This window comes from Mustelus asterias, chromosome 2, assembly GCF_964213995.1.
Source record: "Mustelus asterias chromosome 2, sMusAst1.hap1.1, whole genome shotgun sequence".
In the NCBI taxonomy this organism is placed as follows: domain Eukaryota; kingdom Metazoa; phylum Chordata; class Chondrichthyes; order Carcharhiniformes; family Triakidae; genus Mustelus; species Mustelus asterias.
Window position 1 is genome coordinate 49705363 of NC_135802.1, and position 23892 is coordinate 49729254.

The 23892-nt window shown below is 43.9% G+C and overlaps 1 protein-coding gene across 4 annotated transcripts in view; it reads left to right on the plus strand.

Moving 5' to 3' along the window:
• Positions 1-22100, plus strand: part of LOC144507673 (STEAP1 protein-like) — a 48926-nt gene extending 26826 nt beyond the window's left edge. For all 4 annotated transcript variants that reach the window (XM_078234860.1, XM_078234841.1, XM_078234850.1 and 1 more), the window contains exons 3-5: positions 5765-6256; positions 19027-19191; positions 20346-22100. In XM_078234860.1, coding sequence (XP_078090986.1) covers positions 5765-6256; positions 19027-19191; positions 20346-20657 — 969 coding nt within the window. In that variant the 3' untranslated portion in view covers positions 20658-22100. The remainder of the gene's footprint in view (positions 1-5764; positions 6257-19026; positions 19192-20345) is intronic.
• Positions 22101-23892: the final 1792 nt, after the last annotated feature.

The following is a 23892-nucleotide window of genomic DNA, read 5'->3' on the forward strand; positions in this document are numbered from 1 at the left end:
AATGGTATTGAGGACCAGGAGAGATGTGGCCATCTGCCCCTCACTTAACTTTACTCTTCCTGGAACCTGTCAGCTGTTAAAGTGTCACAGGCATGTCTTCCTTCCTGCATGGAATCATCGCACTTATTTTTTTTCATACTTTTCCAATTCAATCAAATCAAATCCAATTCAGAGTCTCAACAAGTTGAGACATTTCCGATCCAGGCTGACAAGACAGGGCAAGCGACCAAATTGCCCTGTCCTGGGCCTGATCTACATGAGCCAAGCTGATTGGAGGAGCAAAGCAACACCTCATCCAAGACTTGAGCTCATTTGCATCTTAGCCAAAAGGCCCATATGCCGCTTTTAAAAATTGCTTCATATGAAACATATGAAGCTTCAATGTAACCTAATGACCTCAACCAAGTACAGCATCCAATCCATACTACACTTGATTTTAGCCAAAAGGCCGAGAAGCGATCACTTATACTGATCCTCAGCAGCCTCTGAAGATTCCTGGACCTCCAGATCTTCATCATCCAATGAGCTGTCAGCCTCCTCCAGTTCACCTTCTGGAACACATGATCTATTTGCATTGCCAGATTGTGAAGGGCACAACACACTGCGATTATGAGTGAAACCCTATCAGGAGTGTATTACAGTGAGCCACCTGAATGGTCCAAGCATCTGAAATGCATCTACAGAAGCCCAATGACCTGCTCCATAAGGGAGTGTGTGGAGCTGTGAGCAATGTTAAACCTCTCCTCGAAATGACTCAGGGTGACACACTGGTGTCAGCAGCCAGCGTTTCAGTGGGTATCCCTTATCCCCAAGCACCCATCGCTGCAGATGTAGTGGCCCCTCGAACATCTTAGGAACCTGGGAGTGATTCAGAATGTAGGAATCATGGCAACTTCCAGGACACCATGCACAAACGTGCAGTATGTTCTACATTGATGGAATGGTAGCCCGTGTGGTTTATAAACATTAGGGACTGTTGCCAGAGACCCCGTGAAACCACATGCGTGCTGTCTATTGCACCCTGTCCTTTTGGGAAGCCTGAACTGGCAGAGCAAACCTGACATAATGATGGGTCTTCCCGTATAGGGCATCTGTGATCTCCTTTATTTTATGATCAGAGAGATGTTGCACAGGTCCCCTAATGAGCCCTGGAAAGACCCAGAAGGAAAGAAATTGAGCACAGTGATCACTGGTGGGTGATAGCCTCCAAACTCACAGGACACCAGGTCTTTATGAAGAGTGTTACATATGTGATGTACCAGATCATCGGACAAGTGCAGACGTGCCTGGCTTTGCCTGTCTCTCATTCTGTAAATGGGATAGTTTTCTACAATAAGTCGAGCAAGTCGCCTCTGTTGTCTGGATCTCTCCCTTTGACCATTACCCTCAGGCAGAGCCAGCTGCTGGAGCTTCACTTGGTATCTCTTCTCTCTATTGCACCTCCTCCTTTGCTTTAGGACTCTGACAGAGGCAGCATTGAGCCCTGGATTCATTTGTCCTTTTGCCTTCTCACTGAATTGAAACATTGAAGACAAGAAGGATTTAGGCGCCAGTATTGTGAAGCTCTGAATGAAATGTGGCAAATGTTGTGCCTTTGTTTAAAAAGGGCTGCAGGGAAAAGCCTGGGAACTACAGGCCAGTGAGCCTCACATCTGTGGTGGGTAAATTGTTGGAAGGTATTTTGAGAGACAGGATCTACAGGCATTTAGAGACGCAAGGACTGATTAGGGACAGTCAGCATGGCTTTGTGAGTGGAAAATCATGTCTCACAAATTTGATTGAGTTTTTTGAAGGGGTAACCAAGAAGGTAGATGAGGGCAGTGCAGCTGATGTTGTCTACATGGACTTTAGCAACGCCTTTGATAAGGTACCACATGGTAGGTTGTTGCATAAAGTTAAATCTCACGGGATCTAGGGTGAGGTATCTAAATGGATACAAAACTCGCTTCTTGACAGAAGCCAGAGGGTGGTTGTAAAGAGTTGTTTTTCAAACTGGAGGCCTGTGACCAGCGGTGTGCCTCAGGGATCAGTGCTGGGCCCACTGTTATTTGTCATTTATATTAATGATTTGGATGAGAATATAGGGGGCATGGTTAGTAGGTTTGCAGATGACACCAAGATAGGTGGCATAGTGGACAGTGAGGAAGGTTATCTCGGATTGCAACGGGATCTTGATCAATTGGGCCAGTGGGCTGACGAATGGCAGATGGAGTTTAATTTAGACAAATGCGAGGTGATGCATTTTGGTAGATTGAACTAGGGCAGGACTTACTCAGTTAATGGTAGGGCGTTGGGGAGAGTTACAGAACAAAGAGATCTAGGGGTACATGTTCATAGCTCCTTGAAAGTGGAGTCACAGGTGGACAGAGTGGTGAAGAAGGCATTCGGCATGCTTGGTTTCATCGGTCAGAACATTGAATACAGGAGTTGGGACGTCTTGTTGAAGTTGTACAAGACATTGGTAAGGCCACGCTTGGAATACTGTGTGCAATTCTGGTCACCCTATTATAGAAAGGATATTATTAAACTAGAAAGTGTGCAGAAAAGATTTACTCGGATGCTACTGGGACTTGATGGATTGAGTTATAAGGAGAGGCTGAATAGACTGGGACTTTTTTCTCTGGAGCGTAGGAGGCTGAGGGGTGACCTTATAGAGGTCTCTAAAATAATGAGGGGCATAGACAAGGTAGATAGTCAATATCTTTTCCCAAAGATAGGGGAGTCTAAAACTAGAGGGCATAGGTTTAAGGTGAGAGGAGAGAGATACAAAAGTGTCCAGAGGGGCAATTTTTTCACACAGAGGGTGGTGAATGTCTGGAACAAGCTGCCAGAGGTAGTAGTAGAGGCGGGTACAATTTTATCTTTTAAAAAGCATTTAGATAGTTACATGGGTGCGATGGGTATAGAGGGATATGGGCCAAATGCAGGCAATTGGGATTAGCTTGGGGGTTTTAAAAAAAAAAAGGGGGGGCATGGACAAGTTGGGCCGAAGGGCCTGTTTCCACGCTGTAAACCTCTATGACTATAAAAAACCTATGGACCTTTGGAGATGCTCTTCAGAGAGTTGATGCAAACTTGATGGGCCGAATGGCCTCCTTCTGCACTGTAGGGATTTAATAGATTCTATGGTCAGTCTCTGAAAGTGGAGGCCTGCATGAGGACTACAGCACTGCGGTGTCCTATGGTGGTTCGGCAATGTACGCTACACTCACATTGAAGTCACAAGTGAACTGAGGTTTGACTTGTGCACGCTATTCCTTTTCAAATAGGCTTGAGAACAAAGTAATTTCCCGCTGGCATGATGCATGATTGAAAGGCGTGAGGAGATTCCAGTGAGCAGCTGTTTTACTGAGCATTCATGATATGTTAATTCACAGCACCGGGCAGCAGGATAATTGACCCGCCATTGGAAGAACTGCAGATTGTTATTATGCTGACATGTTTCTGACTTTCTAGCTGCCGCTGGATTCTCCGCTCCAGCCTGCGACAAAACCCACCATAGACTGGATGGGAAAATTCCACCTGCTAACTCTTAGGTGGAATTTTTCTAAATATTTTCGGTGTCAGGTCTGACTGAAAACCAGTGTATAGCTCTCCAGATACGCCAAATTTTTAGACCGGATTTTTTGGCACTCAGAAGAAAAAGAATCGGTGAGCAGGGTTTACGCCGTCAGTCTGGCGGGTTGAGGCCTGATAGAGCAGACAAGGCCGGCTCCACAGAGATCGGGGTGCCATCTTTAAAAGGTGCCCCGATCGGCACAGAAAGTAAATGCCACCGTCCCCAAGGACATGGAGAACCTCTCCTCACAAACATTGTGGGCAGTTACCCCCCCCACCCACCACCACGGCACAAGCAATGCCCCCCCCTCCCCCACTCCAGCCACCAATGGGGCTCCTCAGAGGGTCTGCCCAGGTACTGCCCCCTGGCACAGACAGGTTGGCACGGTGAAATTGGCAGTGCCAACCTGCGCCACCATTCCTTCTCCCCCAGGGGCTATACTGACCTTTGCATCCCCAAGGGGATACCCTTAACTGATTCACACCTTTGTAAACCTATTGGAAACCTCACCGATGTGATGTCCTGTCGATGAGTTATGAATAATAAGTGAGGAAGGCTGTTGTGGCGGGGGGAATGGGGGGCTCACTAATAATGTAATTCATTAAAATGTATTACAGCGAGGTTCTCACCCTCTGTGGGTGGGAACCTCGTTATGTCATCGGCAAGGGACATAGAGAAGCAGGAAACAAGATCTCGCCAGTGAACAGAGGTGCAAAAATCACCCCACATGTTTCTCGTTCACCACAGATGTTGGCTGACCTATTCAGTAACTCCAGCATCTTCTGTTTTCATTGCTTATTTGTTAGGGAGGAGGATGATGAGAGCATATGTTGTACAGAAACAATGAAGGAGATTCTTTAGCCTTTTTCTGTGTAATTTAATATTTAAGTGTGCTGAGTGGAAATTTCCTTTCAAACATTCATCAGTTTAATATCCATGTAATGTCCTTAACCATGTAAATTACTTTAGGATATTTAGCAACTCTGACTGTTAGCATTAACTGTGTTCTCAGCCCCCTACTATACTCCTTATACACCTATGACTGTCTGGCCAAATTCCCCTCCAATTCGAATTTCAAGTTTGCTGATGACACCACCATAGTGGGTCGGATTTCAAACAATGATGAGACAGAGTACAGGACTGAGATAGAGAATCTGGTGAACTGGTGCGGCAACAATAATCTCTCCCTCAATGTCAACAAAACGAAGGAGATTGTCATCGACTTCAGGAAGCGTAAAGGAGAACATGCCCCTGTCTACATCAATGGGGACGAAGTAAAAAGGGTCGAGAGCTTCAAGTTTTTAGGTGTCCAGATCACCAACAACCTGTCCTGGTCCCCCCCCATGCCAACGTTGTAGTTAAGAAAGCCCACCAACGCCTCTACTTTCTCAGAAGATTAAGGAAATTTGGCATGTCAGCTGCGACTCTCTCCAACTTTTACAGATGCACCATAGAAAGCATTCTTTCTGGTTGTATCACAGCTTGGCATAGCTCCTGCTCTGCCCAAGGCCACAAGCAACTACAAAAGTTTGTGAATGTAGCCCAGTCCATCACGCAAACCGGCCTCCCATCCATTGACTCTGTCTACACTTCCCACTGCCTCAGCAAAGCAACCAGCATAATTAAGGACCCCACGCACCCTGGACATTCTCTCTTCCACCTTCTTCCGTCGGGAAAAAGGTACAAAAATCTGAGGTCACGTACCAACCGACTCAAGAACAGCTTCTTCCCTGCTGCTGTCAGACTTTTGAATGGACTCACTTGGTATTAAGTTGGTCTTTCTCTGCACCCTAGCTATGACTGTAACACTACATTCTGCACTCTCTCGTTTCCTTCTCTATGAGCGGTATGCTTTGTCTGTATAGCGTGCAAGAAACAATACTTTTCACTGTATGTTAATACATGTGACAATTACAAATCAAATCAAATCAAATTGAATATTCTGATTGACTACTTCTCTCCAAGGTTGCCCCATTCTATCACTCGCAATTGTAGGTTGCATTAGGTAGAAGGAAGCATGTGATGTTTGGAATGAGTATTTCTGCTTTACAGTAAAGAATAGTTTTTTCAAGGTGGATAGCTGAGGGTAGAATGTGCCCAGTTATTGAAGTTCAATGCGTGTAGAATGAAGTAACGGAATATGCTGTGTTTGCAAATCAAGTAGTTCTATTTGTTCACTGATTCAAACTCTATTTTTTGTCATAGAATTCCAGGCTAGCGAAAGGAAATGTGACATTGCCGAATCACCCACCTTTTGATGACTTTGAATATCCGTCACAGCTAGATAGACAACTGAAGCTTTTCCCATTCTGGCACGTTCCGGTCAAGCTAGCTGGGGGGCTGTCCATTGTTGTTTTCACATATACTTTACTGAGGGACATCATTCATCCCTATATCACTGAAAACAAAAATGTATTTTATAAAATTCCCATTTTAGTCATGAACAAAGTTCTGCCAGTGGTTGCCATTACACTTTTGGCTTTAGTGTATTTACCAGGAATTTTGGCAGCCACTTTCCAGCTCCATTATGGTACCAAATATAGACGTTTTCCTCAATGGCTAGCTCACTGGATGTTAGTGCGGAAACAACTAGGACTCCTCAGCTTCTTTTATGCTGTGCTACATGCATTCTTCAGTCTGTGCTATCCTATGAGAAGATCCTACAGATACAAATTACTCAACTGGGCATATCAACAGGTAAGGATAAGCAAGACTGCTAGCATAATTATTTTTGTTATATGCTGTTTCTATTTTGTAAATTCCCATGCTTATGAAGGTAAGGGCTTTCCTGGGAAGTAGAACACATTCCTGCTTTTGATAGCCAGTAATGTCAAAAATTAATAAAAATGTCACCCAGTCTCACAAGACTGGGATTACTGTGCTAACATAATTTTTTACCAAGCATCCTTAATGCTTGTATGAATGAAGTTGTCCATTTATGCCCACAACTGTTCAGTCATTTCACACAGCAGTGTTGGTCAATAAAGGATATTGGATTTCAACACAGTTCCAGATGCAAAAGAACAATACAGGTACAGTGTCCCAAATCCACAACCTCAGGACCAAGGCTGTAACAGATTTGGGGGCGGGTAGTCAGACCATAGGTGACTTGGGTCAAGCTGGGAGGGTCAAGACACTGAGTGCAGAAATAGACCAATGTACAACAAACAGCAAAGGGAATAACTGTGTCAATATTGTCCAATAGCCAAATTGTCCAAGTAAGTTATTTTCGATTAAGATTGATGCATGGCAAATGTTTGGTTTTTCAGACAAGTCTGGTTTTTGCAAAACCAGATATGAGATACTCTTGTATTTGGCCTTGCTGTGTTTCCCCATTCTTCCAAAATCGTTGGTCTCAATTATGTGTAATAAATACCTTGTTCATCAATAAACCAGATACTTTCCACTTCCAATTCTTGTAGGTAGTTTAATATCAGAACAGATTACCCCAAAAGCATGATGATGTTGCTCATTGTTTTATTAATAATGTTAATTGGTCATAAGTGGATCCAGTCCCAGGTTAAAAATCAGTTTGTGAATTTATAGCATTGATTAACCAAATCCCTGTTTATATTTTGCACTGTGATTTGTTAATTTTATAGATCCCTCAGTACCGGGATTGAATGGATTTTTGAGTTTTGCTTGCTCTTATTCAACATATGAATTAGGAGCAGAAGTCGGCCAATCGGCCCTTCAAGCCTGCTCTCCCATTCAATAATATCATGGTCGATCTGACTGTAACTTCAATCCCACATTCCTGCCTACCCCTGATTACCTTTTGCACCCTTGTTAATCAATAATCTATCTTGCTCTGCCTTAAAAATATTCAAGGACTCATAACTCTTTGAGAGGAAAATATTCTCCTTATCTCTGTCTTAAATGAGCTACCCCTTATTTTTAAACTGTGACCTCTAAGTTTAGATTCACCCACAAGAGGAAACATCCTCACCACACCCTGTCAAGACCCCTCAGGATTTTAAGGGTTTCAATTAAGTCGCCTTTTACTCTTCTAAACTCCAGTGAATACAAGCATAACCTGTCCAACCCTTCCTCATGAGCCAACCTGCCCATTCCAGGTATTAGTCTAGTAAGCCTTCTCTGAACTATTTGTGAGGGGCATGGACAGGGTGGATAGGGAGCAGCTCTTCCCCATAGTTTAAGGATCAGTTATGAGCGGACACAAGTTAAAAGTGAGGGATGGGAGGTTTAGGGGGGATTTGAGGAAAACCTGTTTTACTCAGAGGGTGGTGACGGTCTGGAATGCACTGAGTGGGAGGGTGTTGGAGGCGGGATGCCTCTCATTCTTTAAAAAGTACCTGGATGAGTACTTGCCACACCATAACATTCAAGACTATGGGCCAAGTGCTGGCAAGTGGGATCAGGTGGGGAGATCAGGGCCTTTCATGCGTCGGTGTAGACTCGATGGGCCGAAAGGCCATTTCTGCACTGTAGGATTCTGTGATTCTGATACTTCCAACAAACTTACATCTTTCCTTAGTAAGGGGACCAATACTGTACACAGTACTCCAGATGTGGTCTCACTAGTGCCCTGTACAACTAAAGCACAACCTACCTACTTTTGAAATCCATTCCTCACAATAAAACAAAGCATTCTATTTGCTTTCCTAATTATTTCCTGTACCTACGTACTACTAGCCTTTTGTGATTTATGTACTGGGACACCCAGATCCCTCTGAACCTCAGAGCTCTGTAATCTCTCGCCATTTAAATAATAAGTTTCTTTTTTATTCTTCCTGCCACATTTTCCCACACTATACTCTGTTTGCCAGATCTTTGCCCACTCACTTAACCTATCTTTGTTCCTGTGTAACCTTCTTCTCCTCTTCACAATTTACTTTCCGATCTGTCTTCAGCATTTGGTTTAGCTATTTGTCAACACATCAAACAGTATTATGATTTACTCCTGTTGCCTTCTCTTTAATATTTTTCTTATTACATCTTTGTGCAATAATTCAACTTTCTTTCCTACCACTGACACTAAGCTAGTTGGTTTATCATTCCCTGCATTTGGTCTTTATTTCCTTTTTTCAGTATACAAATATACATCCTTTTTCTAAATAATTTTTGCATATATGGAATTGTGCTTTTACTATCACTTCCTAACTTTAAATGTGTGTGGATGCAATCCATCCAGACTAAGGTTTTATCCTAAGTTCGATTTGGTTTATCAAATATCTCCCTCATTTCCATCTTAAATATTTTTTTTGATCCCTTCCTCCAACAGCATGCTACCTCCTTCATCTCCCTGGTAAATACTGAGTCAAATACATATTTAATATGTCTGCCATTATCTGAGAGTTTAGTATACTAGTTCTATCCTGATTTTTCTGTGTGTCTATTATTACTTTTCTTAATATATATTCCTTGATATTTACATTTTCTAATTTCTCTTGGTTTTCCAAATTGATGTTTTGATTCTGTTCTTAATCTCTCTGGGGTGAGCTTTCCACCCAGAGAGATTAAGAACAGAATAGCTGTTTGCTATAGCTATAACTATAGCTTCAATAGGTGGCACAGTGGTTAGTACTGCTGCCTCACAGCGCCAGGGACCTGGGTTCGATTCCCGGATTGGGTCACTGTCTGTGCGGAGACTGCACGTTCTCCCCATGTCTGCGTGGGTTTACTCCGGGTGCACCAGTTTCCTCCCACAGTCCGAAAGAAGTGCTGGTTAGGTGCATTGGCCATGCTAAATTCTCCCTCAGTGCACCCGAACAGGCGCTGGAGTGTGGCAACTAGGGGATTTTCACAGTTAGAACATAGAGCAGTACAGCACAGTACAGGCCCTTCGGCCCACGATGTTGTGCCAAACCTTTTCCGAAACCAAGATCAAGCTATCCCACTCCCTATCATTCTGGTGTGCTCCATGTGCCTATCCAATAACCGCTTGAAAGTTCCTAAAGTGTCCGACTCCACTATCACAGCAGGCAGTCCATTCCACACCCCAACCACTCTGAGTAAAGAACCTACCTCGTACATCCCTCCTATATCTCCCACCATGAACCTTAAAATTATGCCCCCTAGTAACAGCTACATCCACCCGAGGAAATAGTCTCTGAACGTCCACTCTATCTATCCTCCTCATCATCTTATAAACTTCTATTAAGTCGCCTCTCAACCTCCTCCGCTCTAAAGAGAAAAGCCCTAGCTCCCTCAACCTTTCCTCATAAGACCTACCCTCCAAACCAGGCAGCATCCTGGTAAATCTCCTTTGCACTCTTTCCAGTGCTTCCACATCCTTATAGTGAGGTGACCAGAACTGCACACAATATTCCAAATGTGGTCTCACCAAGGTCCTGTACAGTTGCAGCATAACCCCACGGCCCTTAAACTCCAACCCCCTGTTAATAAACGCTAACACACTATAGGCCTTCTTCACGGCTCTATCCACTTGAGTGGCAACCTTCAGAGATCTGTGGATATGAATCCCAAGATCTCTCTGTTCCTCCAAATTCCTCAGAACCCTACCTTTGACCCTGTAATCCGCATTCAAATTTGTCCTACCAAAATGAATCACCTCGCACTTATCAGAGTTAAACTCCATCTGCCATTTTTCGGCCCAGCACTGCATCCTATCAATGTCTCTTTGCAGCCTACAACAGCCTTCCACCTCATCCACTACTCCACAAATCTTGGTGTCATCCGCAAATTTACTGATCCACCCTTCAGCCCCCTCCTCCAAGTCATTTATAAAAATCACAAATAGTAGAGGACCCAGCACTGATCCTTGTGGTACATCGCTGGTAACTAGTCTCCAGTCTGAAGTTTCGCAGTGTTAATGTAAGTCTACTTGTGACAATAATACTTAAAGTTAAAAACATTCCCATCCCACCCACCACGGGAATCATAGCAGACGAGGGGCAAACCATGCAAAGGTCCATTGACCTCGGGTGTGTTTTCGGGTATTGGGGCGAGCATGGCCAGAAAATCCGCCTGGATTCTGTTCTGTCACTTTCTTTATTGTCTATGTACTTAGGGTGTTTTTCTTTTATTTCAGTTACCATTTTTCCTCGTATTTCTTTATTCATCCATGGCATTTAATTATTGACTCATTCATCGTGTTGTTTTAGAGATATATATTTCTCTTGAAGTTTCTATATCTCTGTTTTGAACATTTCCTGCTGCTTTCATGTCTTTGTCGTTTATTTCCCAGTTTCTCTTCCTAGTTCTAGTCTTCTCAAATTAGCTTGCTTTAGATCTTTAAATTGTGCTCCCGGGCTGCAGTGTGCCTCATTTTCAGAAACACCTGTTCTCAGAAAACTCACCTGCAATTCTTTTAGCTTTGCAAACTATCACTTCATCTCCAACTCCAGTATTAATTTGCAGGTTTTTGAATATTTTGGACATACTCAAATATGGTTACAATGCATTTTTGGGCAGCACAGTGGTTAGCACTGCTGCCCCACAGCACCAGGGACCCGGGTTTAATTCCGGTCTTGGTCACTGACTGTGAGGAGTTTGCACATTCTCCCGTGTTTGCGTGGATTTCCTCCGGGTGCTCCAGTTTCCTCCCACATTCCAAAGATGTGCGGTTAGGTTGATTGGCCACGCTAAATTGACCCTAGTGTCAGGGGGATCAGCAGGGTAAATATGTGGGATTACGGGAATAGGGCCTGGGTGGGATTTTGGTCAGTGCAGGCTCGATGGGCCAAATGGCCTCCTTCTACACTATAGCGATTCTATGATTATCGCTCCAATAACATTGTCCCAACCACTACCACCATCAAATAAATCATTAACAATACTGTATCCAGAAAATTCCTTGTGTACACTGCAATACTGTAATTTGTTGTTTAACTTCAGGTTAATCTGTACCAGTCCCTTATCTCAAATGCAGTTTTTTGCAATGTGCATTAGTTTGGAGGATTCACTCATACAGCTTTGAAATCTATCCAGATATTATTTTTTCTGCTTCTGTAAAACATTGAACCTACTGAGCCAAGTGACCTGTCATCATCCTTAGCTTTGTTCTTGACCAAGTTCAATTGGACGCTGAATTGTGAAGTTAATGAATATTTTATAGCTCGACACAACCTATCATATATTCAACTCAATATTGCATGGATATCTTTATTACTGTACTACTCAAAAAAGTAATGAATTAATAGAATTTTGGAGTGGTGTGGGACGTACGGAGATGTGATAAAGTGCCATATAAATGCAAGTATTTCCTTCTCTCCTACCTTTTTAAATAATCAATTGTTAGCAGGTACTCTTTGCCCGGGTGGTAGGATGAATCCAGGGGCAATTGTGGATGACTTTCAGATGAGCACTTGGATGGAAACAGAAAACACTGGACCTACTCTGCAGGTCTGTCAGCATCTGTGGAGAGAGAAGATAACAGTGCAGACTCGAAACGTTAAGTCTTTTTTTCTCCACAGATGCTGACAGACCTGCAGAGTTTTTCCCAGCATTTTCTGTTTTTATTTCAGAGTTCCAGCCTCCGCAGTATTTTGCTTTTATTGGAGTACTTTGATGGGTTAGCTGCCAGGAAAATTCTTGAGCATGCACATTGAGACACTTGATGCATCGGTGGACACCCAAGACTGCCTCCTGTCACTGTCAAGAAGTATGCAGGCGCATATAGCTCCAATATGGTAGAAGACGTTGTGCAGACCTTGGAGACCATGCTTTCTAGAGTGGAGTGGTGGCCAACTCGCTGACAGCATTAGCAGATCTAACTGGGATGGCTCATTGGGGGGGCTGCTGTCTCAGCCTCCACTGCAACCTGGGCAGAGGCCACACGACCTCTCAGTGGGAGCTGCGATGGAGGTCATGGGATCCATGCTTGCTGCCACACATGTTCAACTGTTGCCTTCATGGCTGTGAATCTCTTGCCGGCTCAAGCAACAGTCCAGCAATCTGTCCTCCAACAGATTACTCGCATTATGGGACAAAAACAGAAAATGCTGGAAAAACTCAGCAAGTCTGCCAGTATTTGTAGAGACAGAAACGGAGGTAATGTTTTGAGTCCACATGACGTTCATTCTAGGATTGTGGAGAAGCTGCCCTATAAGGGTGGCACTGGCACTGTGGAGCATGAAGTTGCTGTCCTCTGAGGGTGGCAGCATTTGTGCTGTACCGACTGCTACCTACCTTTGATGTTGCCTCTCAACCAATCAGCCCAGTCTGCAATTGCACATGCTGAAATGGTCTAGTTAGAAGCCAGGCTCCTAAAAGCTCTTTGAAGTCTTTACTCCCACTCCGCCAGCGAATATCGATAGCTAGCCATACCCTAGCCACAGGTAGCACTACATGAGAGGCAGAAGGGTGAATAGTTTGTTTCTGTTTGTGTACTTGGATGTATTTTTGGATAAAGATATTAATGAGAAGGTTCTTGTGGTTGGCTGTTATTATTGGATAGTGGAAAGGATAGTCTTTAGTGGTTACAGGAGCTCTCCCCATTGCCATGTCGGATCTATCAAGCCACCCGCATGCAATCGATGGTGCTCTGCAAGGTTAGGGTTCCTGCAATTCTGCCAAAGTCTTTTCACTCAGGATGATCAGCAGGGTGAAACGGGATGACACTGTACTGTTCTCAACTGGAGTAGATGCTGCAACAAACAGCGCATTAGAAAATGTTGGAGACCTCTCCCGCTCCTGCTTGCAAAGACCTGACACACAAATTTAAGGTGTCGGTGACTTTCCCGGCTGCTGGCAGGATTGTCCCCACCGTGGTGTGAGGCTCCAGGTTGGTTTGTAGTCAGTGATTCAGTTTATTGATCACCACCATTGAACTTGAGTTGCCTCAGGAACTGTTCCTTGGTCAGGTGTATGCAGGAAAAGTGCTCCCTTAAACCCATTAGTGGCGAAGGCATTTTGTGTAGAACCTTCCACTTCCTTCCCCTTTATTAAGTTTCCACTCTGTGCAGCCTCTCTCCATCTCACTGCTATGCTGCAACCAAAGCCCCCATATCTCAGGCAGTAATACTGAGTCCTCCCTGATTTTAAGCACCACTTCTTAAAATAAAACCACCAAAGACACAACACAGTACTTCCACGAACTCAACAGAAGCAGTCAAGGCAGCTCACCTGAAAGTTGTTGTTGGCCCTTTGAATAACATTTGTGCTGAGCCCCTCTTATAGCAGAATGCATTTACGTTGGTGATTAACAAGCAAGTACATGGAATGATTTGGTGTGATCCATGTTTGATATAGTTTCAGATTAACAAGCTGAGTGATACCACCACACCATCAATTTAGAAGTTTCTGGAGCTCACCCCCTTCCTAACATGGGGTGCCCACCCAAGTGTCCTTCCTTGCCAGTGCTGTTGGATTCCTGTTCTGATAGTTGAACCCTGAACTTCAATGCTTTGGCCAGTCTTGATCAGAACACTGATAGACAAATGCTTCTTATTGGAGGGAATAGTTAACCTTGTTGAGTTTTAAAAAGTGAGGATCTATAGCAGGCATGAAATAGTGCACGGTACAAATAAGCTCTTGCAGGATACAGGATGGTACAAATAAGCAGGATACAGGATGGTACACTGGAGGGACTAGAAGTGCTGGTAATTGTAACCAGGGGAAATTCAAACCAAGTAAAACACTTCAACAAATTGATCCACTGAATAAATGAGTTAAAGAATAAAATTGGAGTGTGGAAAACAATATGAACATAGCTGCTACAAGTGATTACTTTTCCATTGATAAGTAGAGAAAGATCAAGGACAGGATTTTTAATCCAGTGTCAGGAACCAAACTCCTGGATCATTTCAGCGGCTCTGGCAAAGGGTCGTCCAGACTTGAAATGTTGACTCTCTTCTCTCCCCTCAGATGCTGTCAGGCCTGCTGAGATTTTCCACATTTTCTGTTTTTGCCCTGGATCATTTCGCATGCTGCTATTTTCATAGAATCATAGAATCCCTACAGTGCAGAAGGAGGCCATGCAGCCCATCGAGACTGCTCCGACCACAATCCCACCCAGGCCCTATCCCCATAACCACTTGCATTTACCCTAGCTAGTCCCCCTGACACTAAGGGGCAATTTAGCATGGCCAATCCACCTAACCTGCACATCTCTGGACTGTGGGAGGAAACCGGAGTACCCGGAGGAAACCCATGCAGACACGGAGAGAGTGACCCAAGCCGGGAATCAAACCCAGGTCTTTGGAGCTGTGAGGCAGCAGTGCTAACCGCTGTGCCACCGTGCCGCAAAATTTCTAATCGGGCTGGAGACAAGTTGTACACAAGTAGCGGGACTAGCTCTACCTGGAGATAGGAACTGGCCCTGAACTCATGATTTTCAAAGGCAGATGGTAGCTATGACTGGACTTGCCACTATCTTGCAAATGGAGCAAAGGAGCAAAAGGGCCAAAGGCCTGATGATTCAAACAAGTGCCCAAATGCTCAGCTGTCAGATACTTTCCTGCCCTGCTTAAGTGAGGGTTCCACCACCTGAATAACCAACCAGTTTGACTTTCCCTTTTCCTTAATTCCTAAAGCTTCAAATCAGCAGCAACAATGGCTCCATCTGTGCACTAACATGTCCTAGATCTATTCCCATTCTCAACTTTGAAAATGCCATTCTGTCCCTTTCCAGCCCAAGAACAAACTCACCAACAAGTCTAAAGGCAAGTTAAACTGGCGGTGGCGGGAGGAGGTTGCTAGATCTTCCCCCAGCTCTCACATTGAAATTTGCAGCACATCCTGGAGGCATCAGAAGACCGATCCCCACCATCCACTCAAGCGAGTGCACTATTTTCAAAGCATGCCTGCATCCAACCCTACACGCACAGGTGACTGGAAAAGATTTGGGGCTAGATTTTCAAATCCCCATAAAAAACCATAAATTTTCTCCGTTACAATAGTCCTCGTCCTGACTGTGACAACTATCAGATTTTCATACTTGTCGGTTGAGCCCAGAAGCCTGATAAGAGTTGCTGAAGTGACTTTGATGAAAGTCTGATCCAAGTAACAGCTGCATACTTATGAACTAATATAGCAAACTCAAGTTCTAAACTGTCCACATTAAATAATTTCAACAAGCAAAAATTTCATCTAACAGTTGATGCTAAACTCATTTTCAGGCGAACAAATCACAAAGGATGTAGCTTTATTGTTTAACTGTCTTCTGAACTTCAGGATTACAATTAAACTTGGGAAGGAAGGGCCCTGGCACGTTGTGGGTTTTTTTAAGAGTACTTTATTTCATGTGGGGCTATTATTTTGCTGTCAGCTGTGCATTACATACCCTGAAGTAATTCACTTTGGAGCAGCGAAGGTTTTGACATGTTTATTAATGAATATATAAAAGGTGTGTTAGGTTCTGCAATTCAGGGGCTCTTGAGAATGCATTTTTGGAAAGCTAGAGGCACACATTGATTGATTTTCAATTTACTGAAGCAGGTTTTCAATTTGATACAGTTGAAATATAAGTTTATTAGTCACAAGTAGGCCTACAGTCAACTGCAATTAAGTTACTGAGAAAATCCCCCAGTCACCACACTCCGGCGCCTGTTCGGGTACTAGAATTTAGCATGGCCAATGCACCTAACCAGCATATCTTTGGACTGTGGGAGGAAACCAGAGCACCGGGAGGAAACCCACGTAGACAAGGGGAAAATGTGCAAACTCCACACAAATAGTGACCCAAGCCGGGAATCGAACCTGGTTCCCTGGCGCTGTGAGGAAGCAGTGCTAACCACTATGACACCGTTTGTACCGTGTACTACTTGATGAGCAGAATTGCAGAGTTTGAGGAATAATGCACAAAGTTTTCATCTACTTTGTCTTTGGACATGATGGGCCCGATTTTACCATCAAGTTGCACCCGTTTCTGGGCGCGAAAACTTGGTAAAGTCGGGCGTGAGGCAAGTAGCATGATCCAAGTCCACCTCTGTGCCCGTTCCCCCTTTACCAAGGGCTGAAAATGGCCGCTGTTGGGACCATGCCCGAAATGGGCGCGACGTCAATGTAAATGCATTTGTGTGCATTTAAATTGACTTACTGGGCAGCACGCCCAAACTTACCAGCATTTCCCCTTTACCACCGCGTTCACCCATCCAGATTCGGCGTGAAACAGACATAGAACATAGAACATAGAACAGTACAGCACAGAACAGGCCCTTCGGCCCACGATGTTGTGCCGACCTTCATCTGAAACCAAGATCAAGCTATCCCACTCCCTACCATCCTGGTGTGCTCCATGTGCCTATCCAATAACCGCTTAAATGTTCCTAAAGTGTCTGACTCCACTATCACTGCAGGCAGTCCATTCCACACCCCAACCACTCTCTGCGTGAAGAACCTACCTCTGATATCCTTCCTATATCTCCCACCATGAACCCTATAGTTATGCCCCCTCGTAATAGCTCCATCCACCCGAGGAAATAGTCTTTGAACGTTCACTCGATCTATCCCCTTCATCATTTTATAAACCTCTATTAAGTCTCCCCTCAATCTCCTCCGCTCCAGAGAGAACAGCCCCAGCTCCCTCAACCTTTCCTCATAAGACCGACACTCCAAACCAGGCAGCATCCTGGTAAATCTCCTCTGCACTCTTTCCAGCGCTTCCACATCCTTCTTATAGTGAGGTGACCAGAACTGCACGCAATATTCCAAATGCGGTCTCACCAAGGTCCTGTACAGTTGCAGCATAACCCCACGGCTCTTAAACTCCAACCCCCTGTTAATAAAAGCTAACACACTATATGCCTTCTTCACAGCTCTATCCACTTGAGTGGCAACCTTTAGAGATCTGTGGATATGGACCCCAAGATCTCTCTGTTCCTCCACAGTCTTCAGAACCCTACCTTTGACCCTGTAATCCACATTTAAATTAGTCCTACCAAAATGAATCACCTCACATTTATCAGGGTTAAACTTCATTTGCCATTTTTCAGCCCAGCTTTGCATCCTATCTATGTCTCTTTGCAGCCTACAACACCCCTCCACCTCATCCACTACTCCACCAATCTTGGTGTCATCAGCAAATTTACTGATCCACCCTTCAGCCCCCTCCTCTAAGTCATTAATAAAAATCACAAAGAGCAGAGGACCAAGCACCGATCCCTGCGGCACTCCGCTAGCAACCTGCCTCCAGTCCGAAAATTTTCCATCCACCACCACCCTCATGGTCCGCAACGGTCTGATTCGGGCGCTCCAGCTTCTGAGGAGATAGGTTCCGAGCTTCCGGTGGCTCTCTGACTCAGATCGGTGGCGGTGGCGGGGGAGGGAGGGAGGGAGGGGGGGGGGGGGGCGGAAGGAGGTGGGTCAGATGGCTCTCTGACTCAGATCATGGAGGGCCAGGTCGGTTAGATGGCTCCACTCAGATCAGTGGGAGGGGAGGGTCAGATGGCTCCATCAGATCGGGAGGGGAGAGGGAGGTGGGTCAAATGGCTCCACTCAGATCAGTGGGGGAGGGGCAGGGAGGTGGTCAGGTGGCTCCACTCAGATTGGTGGGGGGGGGGGCGCAGGGAAGGGTCCGCTACCACTCTGCATGTGATCGGTGGGGGGAAGGGGGGTCTGCTGCCAGTTTGCCTCTGCTCAGTGAGGGGGAAGAGGGGGTCCACTGCCACTCTGCGTATGATCAGTGGGGGGAAAGGGGGGCAATCGGTCTGGGTAGTGGGGGGATAAGGGGGTCAGTAATGTTCTGGAGGTGGGGCAATGTCTGCGGGGGCCAGGGGGAGGCATTATCTGGCCCGGGAGCCTTGTGGCAGGGGAGCATTTTTGTATTTTTTTTACTGTGCATGCGCAGTTGGAGGCACCGATCACAGGCTTGTGCAGCGCGATTCAGAATCGCTGCTGTTTTTTCAGGCAGAGTGCATATGGGGGCACTGGAGAATGGGTCGAAAAGTTGGATCTGAAACACTCCCAGATTCAAGTCCGCCAGCACTTAGAATGAAAATGGTAAAATAGGGCCCTATGTATGTGTTGTTATTAAAAGTTTTACTTGTTGCCATTTTATTTAAGTCCTCAACATTAAAACGTTCGGCTGCCCTTTGTCATATGGCATTAGTTCATGGTCTGTGGTTAAGAAGTGGCACTCAGATCCCAAATTTATGGCAGGAGTTGCCCTCATTAACAGAACATGAATTGAATAATTACACTGCTTTGAAAGAGCTTATATAGCTAGCCTGCAATCCTATGGAACAAGGAATTTAAATTTTAATAAAAACTTTTAATTTTGATTTTTTTTTAAATTACAAGTAATTTTGCTGAAAATCTGGGTATACTGAACCAGGTCAGGCAGCATCTGTGGAGCGAAACAGATGAAAAATCAAGGGGGGAGTTTTCCCGTCCCGCCCGCCACAGGAATCGTAGTGGGCCGAGGGGCAGACCATGCAAAAGTCTGTTGACCTCGGGGGGACTTTCCGGTTTTGGGGTGAGCGCAGTTGGAAAATCCCGTCCCAGATCTATTTCTCCCCACAGCTGCTGCTTGACCCGCAGAGTATTTCCAGCAGTTTGTGCTTTAACTATGGCATATTGATGTTTTTGTCGTGGTCTAATAGGTGAAACAAAACAAAGAAACCGCCTGGATTGAGGATGATGTCTGGAGAATGGAAATTTATGTTTCACTGGGAATTTTGGGCCTTGCAATTCTTGCCATATTGGCCGTGACTTCAGTTCCTTCTGTCAGCAATTCATTGAATTGGAGAGAATTCCAGTGTATACAGGTACGTTTTAACAGGTACAAAATGATCCGTGTGTAGCACCACAGCTATGGGGTGAGGAGCATGAGTTGGACTATGCATCATTCTGCTGGGTTTCCAATTAAAAGTGTATTTACAAAGAGATAGGGGATCCAAGTATCCTCCTCAGAGTAGAAGAAGTTGGCCAACTGAGAAAGACAGCAGATTTGGAGCAAAAATGATTGATGTTCAAGATCAGGTGTGATGTAGGATGTGAGTCAATTATGGCAGGGTGCAATTAAAAGCCTTGTTGGATAATATCACGTAGGCTGTTTTTATATACGCGGCACGGTGGCACAGTGGTTAGCACTGCTACCTCACAACAATAGAGACCCGGGTTCAGTTCCAGCCAGAGTGACTGTGTGGAGTTTGCACAATCTCCCCGTGTCTGCTTGGGTTTCCTCCAGATGCTCCAGTTTCCTCATCACTCCAAAGATTTACAGGTTAGGTGGATTGGCACTCCTAAATCATCTCTTAGTGTCCCAATATTTGTAGGGGGATTAGTGGGGAAAATATGTGGGATAGGGCCTGGGTAAGATGCTCTGTCAGAGAGTTGGTGCAGACTCGACGGACCAAATGGCCTTCTTCTGCACTGTAGGGATTCTATGGTCCCTGTTTGAATTGCTAAAGTTGCTTACTCAAAATAATTGTGCACATGTTGTGTTTGGGCACCTTCATGGGTTTAACAATGCAAATTGATATAATAAGTAAAAACTAATAAGAACATAAGAACTAGGAGCAGGAGTAGGCCATCTGGCCCCTCGAGCCTGCTCTGCCATTCAGTAAGATCATGGCTGATCTTTTCGTGAACTCAGCCCCACTTACCTGCCCGTTCACCATAATCCTTAATTCCTTTACTGTTCAAAAATGTATCTATCCTTGCCTTAAAAACATTCAATGAGGTAGCCTCAACTGCTTCACTGGGCAGGGAATTCCACAGATTCACAACCCTTTGTGTGAATATTAGCTATTTTGTGTAATATAGATTGAATTTTTAGGAACTGATGTTTTTCTTATTATGATTCTCTTTGGAGCAGTGTTTCTGTTTTGTGTTACATACTGGTGACACTTGCTCATTGATATTTGTGTCAAAAGGCTTTTAAATAGCACTTTATAACTTTGTATCCTCTATGTTGCAGTCAAAGATGGGATATTGTGCATTATTCCTGTGTACTCTTCATGCTCTGGTGTATGCCTGGAGAAAGTGGGTGGAGCTGAAGTACTTCGTCTGGTACACGCCTCCAACATTTATAATCGCAGTTTTCTTGCCCATTGTAGTTTTGCTGTGCAAAACAGTATTTCTGTCCCCATGCCTTGCGAAAAGATTAGGTCGAATTCGACGCGGATGGGAATGGAAGTCAAAATATAAAACTGATTCCACTCTTAACACTGATGACATGGACAATGAAGCTACTGCTGAAAGACAGGACTGTGCACCCGAAGATCACTGATGATCCTATAGTGCAAATGAGCGGATCTGGCAATTGCATATTGTGATACCTATAACTTTAGTGCACTTTTTTTAAAAAAAGCCCCACATTCTGTCATGTTTCTGTTTTGTTGAATGTTTTTTATTGGATTGTTTAAATATAGAAAGCTTCATTCTCGTATTGTGAGAATTGCCTTTCTTCCTATGCAACAATTGTGACAACTTAGGTGTTTCTTTTAAAATATTTAGAAGTCAGCATGCATACTGGTCATTGAAATGTTGCAAATGTTATCAGATTGCATCATCCTCTGTATATACAAATGAAAACAAAACTTTTTTACTCGTCAATGTTGAAGTTTGACACATGTTTGATCATAAAATAATGTAATAACTGGAGTGGAAAGACCAGAAAGGAAATGATTTATTCGGAGACTTTAATCGTTACCAGAAGTAGCTATTTTGGGGAATTAGGGCAGCTCTGCTCTTTCTATATTGAGAAATATTGATATTTAATTTTTCTTGTGTTTAATACCATCTTTAGGGAAAATGATTTTTATCTCAAATTTTATGCTCTGTCCTTTTTTCTGACATTATCAATGAACATTTGGGATTCCCATTGTCTTTTATACTTGGGCAATATTGAAGGGAAAACTCTGCAATTTTTAAGTGGATACTCAAAAGACATTTAGTCAATCAATCGGATTGAATTTTTCTTTTTGTAGCAGAATTTGAACCAATGCACGGTATTTTGCAGTAGTGTACAGCTTTAAGTTCTGTTGTGTGGATATCTGTACCTTCAGTGGAGCTTGGTGTGGAATTCGAACTCAGTGATGGTTGTTAATGTATTAGCACTTTAAACTACCACTGGAAGAAAGTTTATTTTTAATATATAATTCTGTTTTCCACTCTAAAATATTAAGTATCTTCCATTTTTTTGTAATGTCGCTAAAATCTTTTCATAGGCTGAGCACTTATAGGTGGATAGTGTCTGAACAATGCAAAACTGATTAAGTGGTGATAATTTCTGTGCCAATGTAGAAATGTTTATAGAAAACACATTTCTCTAAGATGCAATGTACTGTGAAAGTAACTTTCATTTGTAGGTGCCTTTAATGTAGTAAAGCTGTGCTGCATCTTTTTAAATGGCAAATACTGCAGCTATGAACTTGCAATGTTTTACAGATGATCACTTTTATGGATATTTTTTTGTATTGGACTATTTTTACTGATGTCTGTCATACTGAAAATGTAATATTTGTGATCAATATGGGGAAATTTTAATACAAATTAGTTCAATAATAAAATACAAACCTTTTTGTTAGATTAATTACTTTTATAATTGAACCTGCATTTATTGACTTAGCCGTTACTATTATGGGAAGTAACCTCATCCCCAAATAAAACAATGTTAGATGACACAGAAATGCTTTCAAGGCTGTAATAAACAATGGTTTTAATACTTAAATCCTTCTATTGACTCTGTGTGTTCTATATTAATAGCTCCTGACTATGGTTTATATTCACACGCAAAGCCAAATGCACCACCAATCTAGTCTTTTGACTTAGAACATAGAACATAGAACACTACAGCACAGTACAGGCCCTTCGGCCCTCGATGTTGCGCCGACCAGTGGAACCAATCTAAAGCCCCTCTAATCTACACTATTCCAATATCATCCACATGTTTATCCAATAACCATTTGAATGCTCTTAATGTTGACGAGTCCACTACTGCTGCAGGCAGGGCATTCCACGCCCTTACTACTCTCTGAGTAAAGAATCTACCTCTAACATCTGTCCTATATCTCTCACCCCTCAATTTAAAGCTATGTCCCCTCGTGCTAGCCAACACCATCTGAGGAAAAAGGCTCTCACTATCCACCCTATCTAATCGTCTGATCATCTTGTATGCCTTTATTAAGTCACCTCTTAACCTTCTCTCTAACGAAAACAACCTCAAGCCCCTCAGCCTTTCCCACCATACCAGGCAACAACCTGGTAAATCTCCTCTGCACTCTTTCCAACACTTCCACATCTTCCCTATAATGCTACGACCAGAACTGTATGCAATACTCCAAATGCGGCCACACCAGAGTTTTGTACAGTTGCAGCATGACCTCCTGGCTCCGAAACTCAATCCCTCTACCAATAAAAGCTAACACACCGTACGCCTTCTTAACAACCCTATCAACCTGGGTGCCAACTTTCAGGGATCTATGCACATGGACACCCAGATCCCTCTGTTCATCCACACTACCAAGTATCTTACCATTAGCCCAGTACTCTGTATTCCTGTTACTCCTTCCAAAGTGAATCACCTCACACTTTTCCGCATTAAACTCCATTTGCCACCTCTCAGCCCAGCTCTGCAGCTTATCTATGTCCCTCTGTAACCTGCCACTTCCCTCCGCACTGTCTACAAATCCACCGACTTTAGTGTCATCCGCACATTTACTAATCCATCCTTCCACGCCCTCATCCAGGTCATTAATAAAAATGACAAACAGCAGTGGCCCCAAAACAGATCCTTGAATATTTCCCATCAACCACCACCCTCTGTTTTCTTACAGCTAGCCAATTCCTGATCCAAACCAGTAAATCACCCTCAATCCCATGTGTCCGTATTTTCTGCAAAAGCTTACCATGGGGAACCTTATCAAACGCTTTGCTGAAATCCATATACACCACATCAACCGCTTTACCCTCATCCACCTCTTGGATGACAGAGATGCATTCAGCCCAGTCAACCTGGGAGCATCTTCACTAAGATCCTGGGGTTTTGTCCCACAGATGAGTCATACTCACAAAATGATCCCAACCACCAACTTTCAAGATTCTTTCATCACCCTTTAATATGTCTTGTCTCAAGGGCAGAATGGGAGGGAATGGCCCTGGGCTTCCACGAGCAAAATGAGGTCTCATGGTATCAGACCAAACAGGGACAAAAAAAACCTATGGATGGTCATTGAATGGCCTCCTTCTACGCTGTAGGAATTCTATGGTTCTAACAGATGGGAGGAGGAGATTCCACGAACATCCCCATCCTCGATGATGAAGGAGCCGAGTACGAGCCCAAAAATAAAGCTGAAACATTCGCAACCACCAACAACCAGATATGTCAAATGGATAACCCATCTTGGCCTCCTAAGGTTTCCCTAATCACATATGCCAGCGTTGAACCAATTCAATTCACTTCACCTGATATCATAAGGTGACTGGACGCAGCAAATGTTACTGACCCCAACAACATCCCAGCT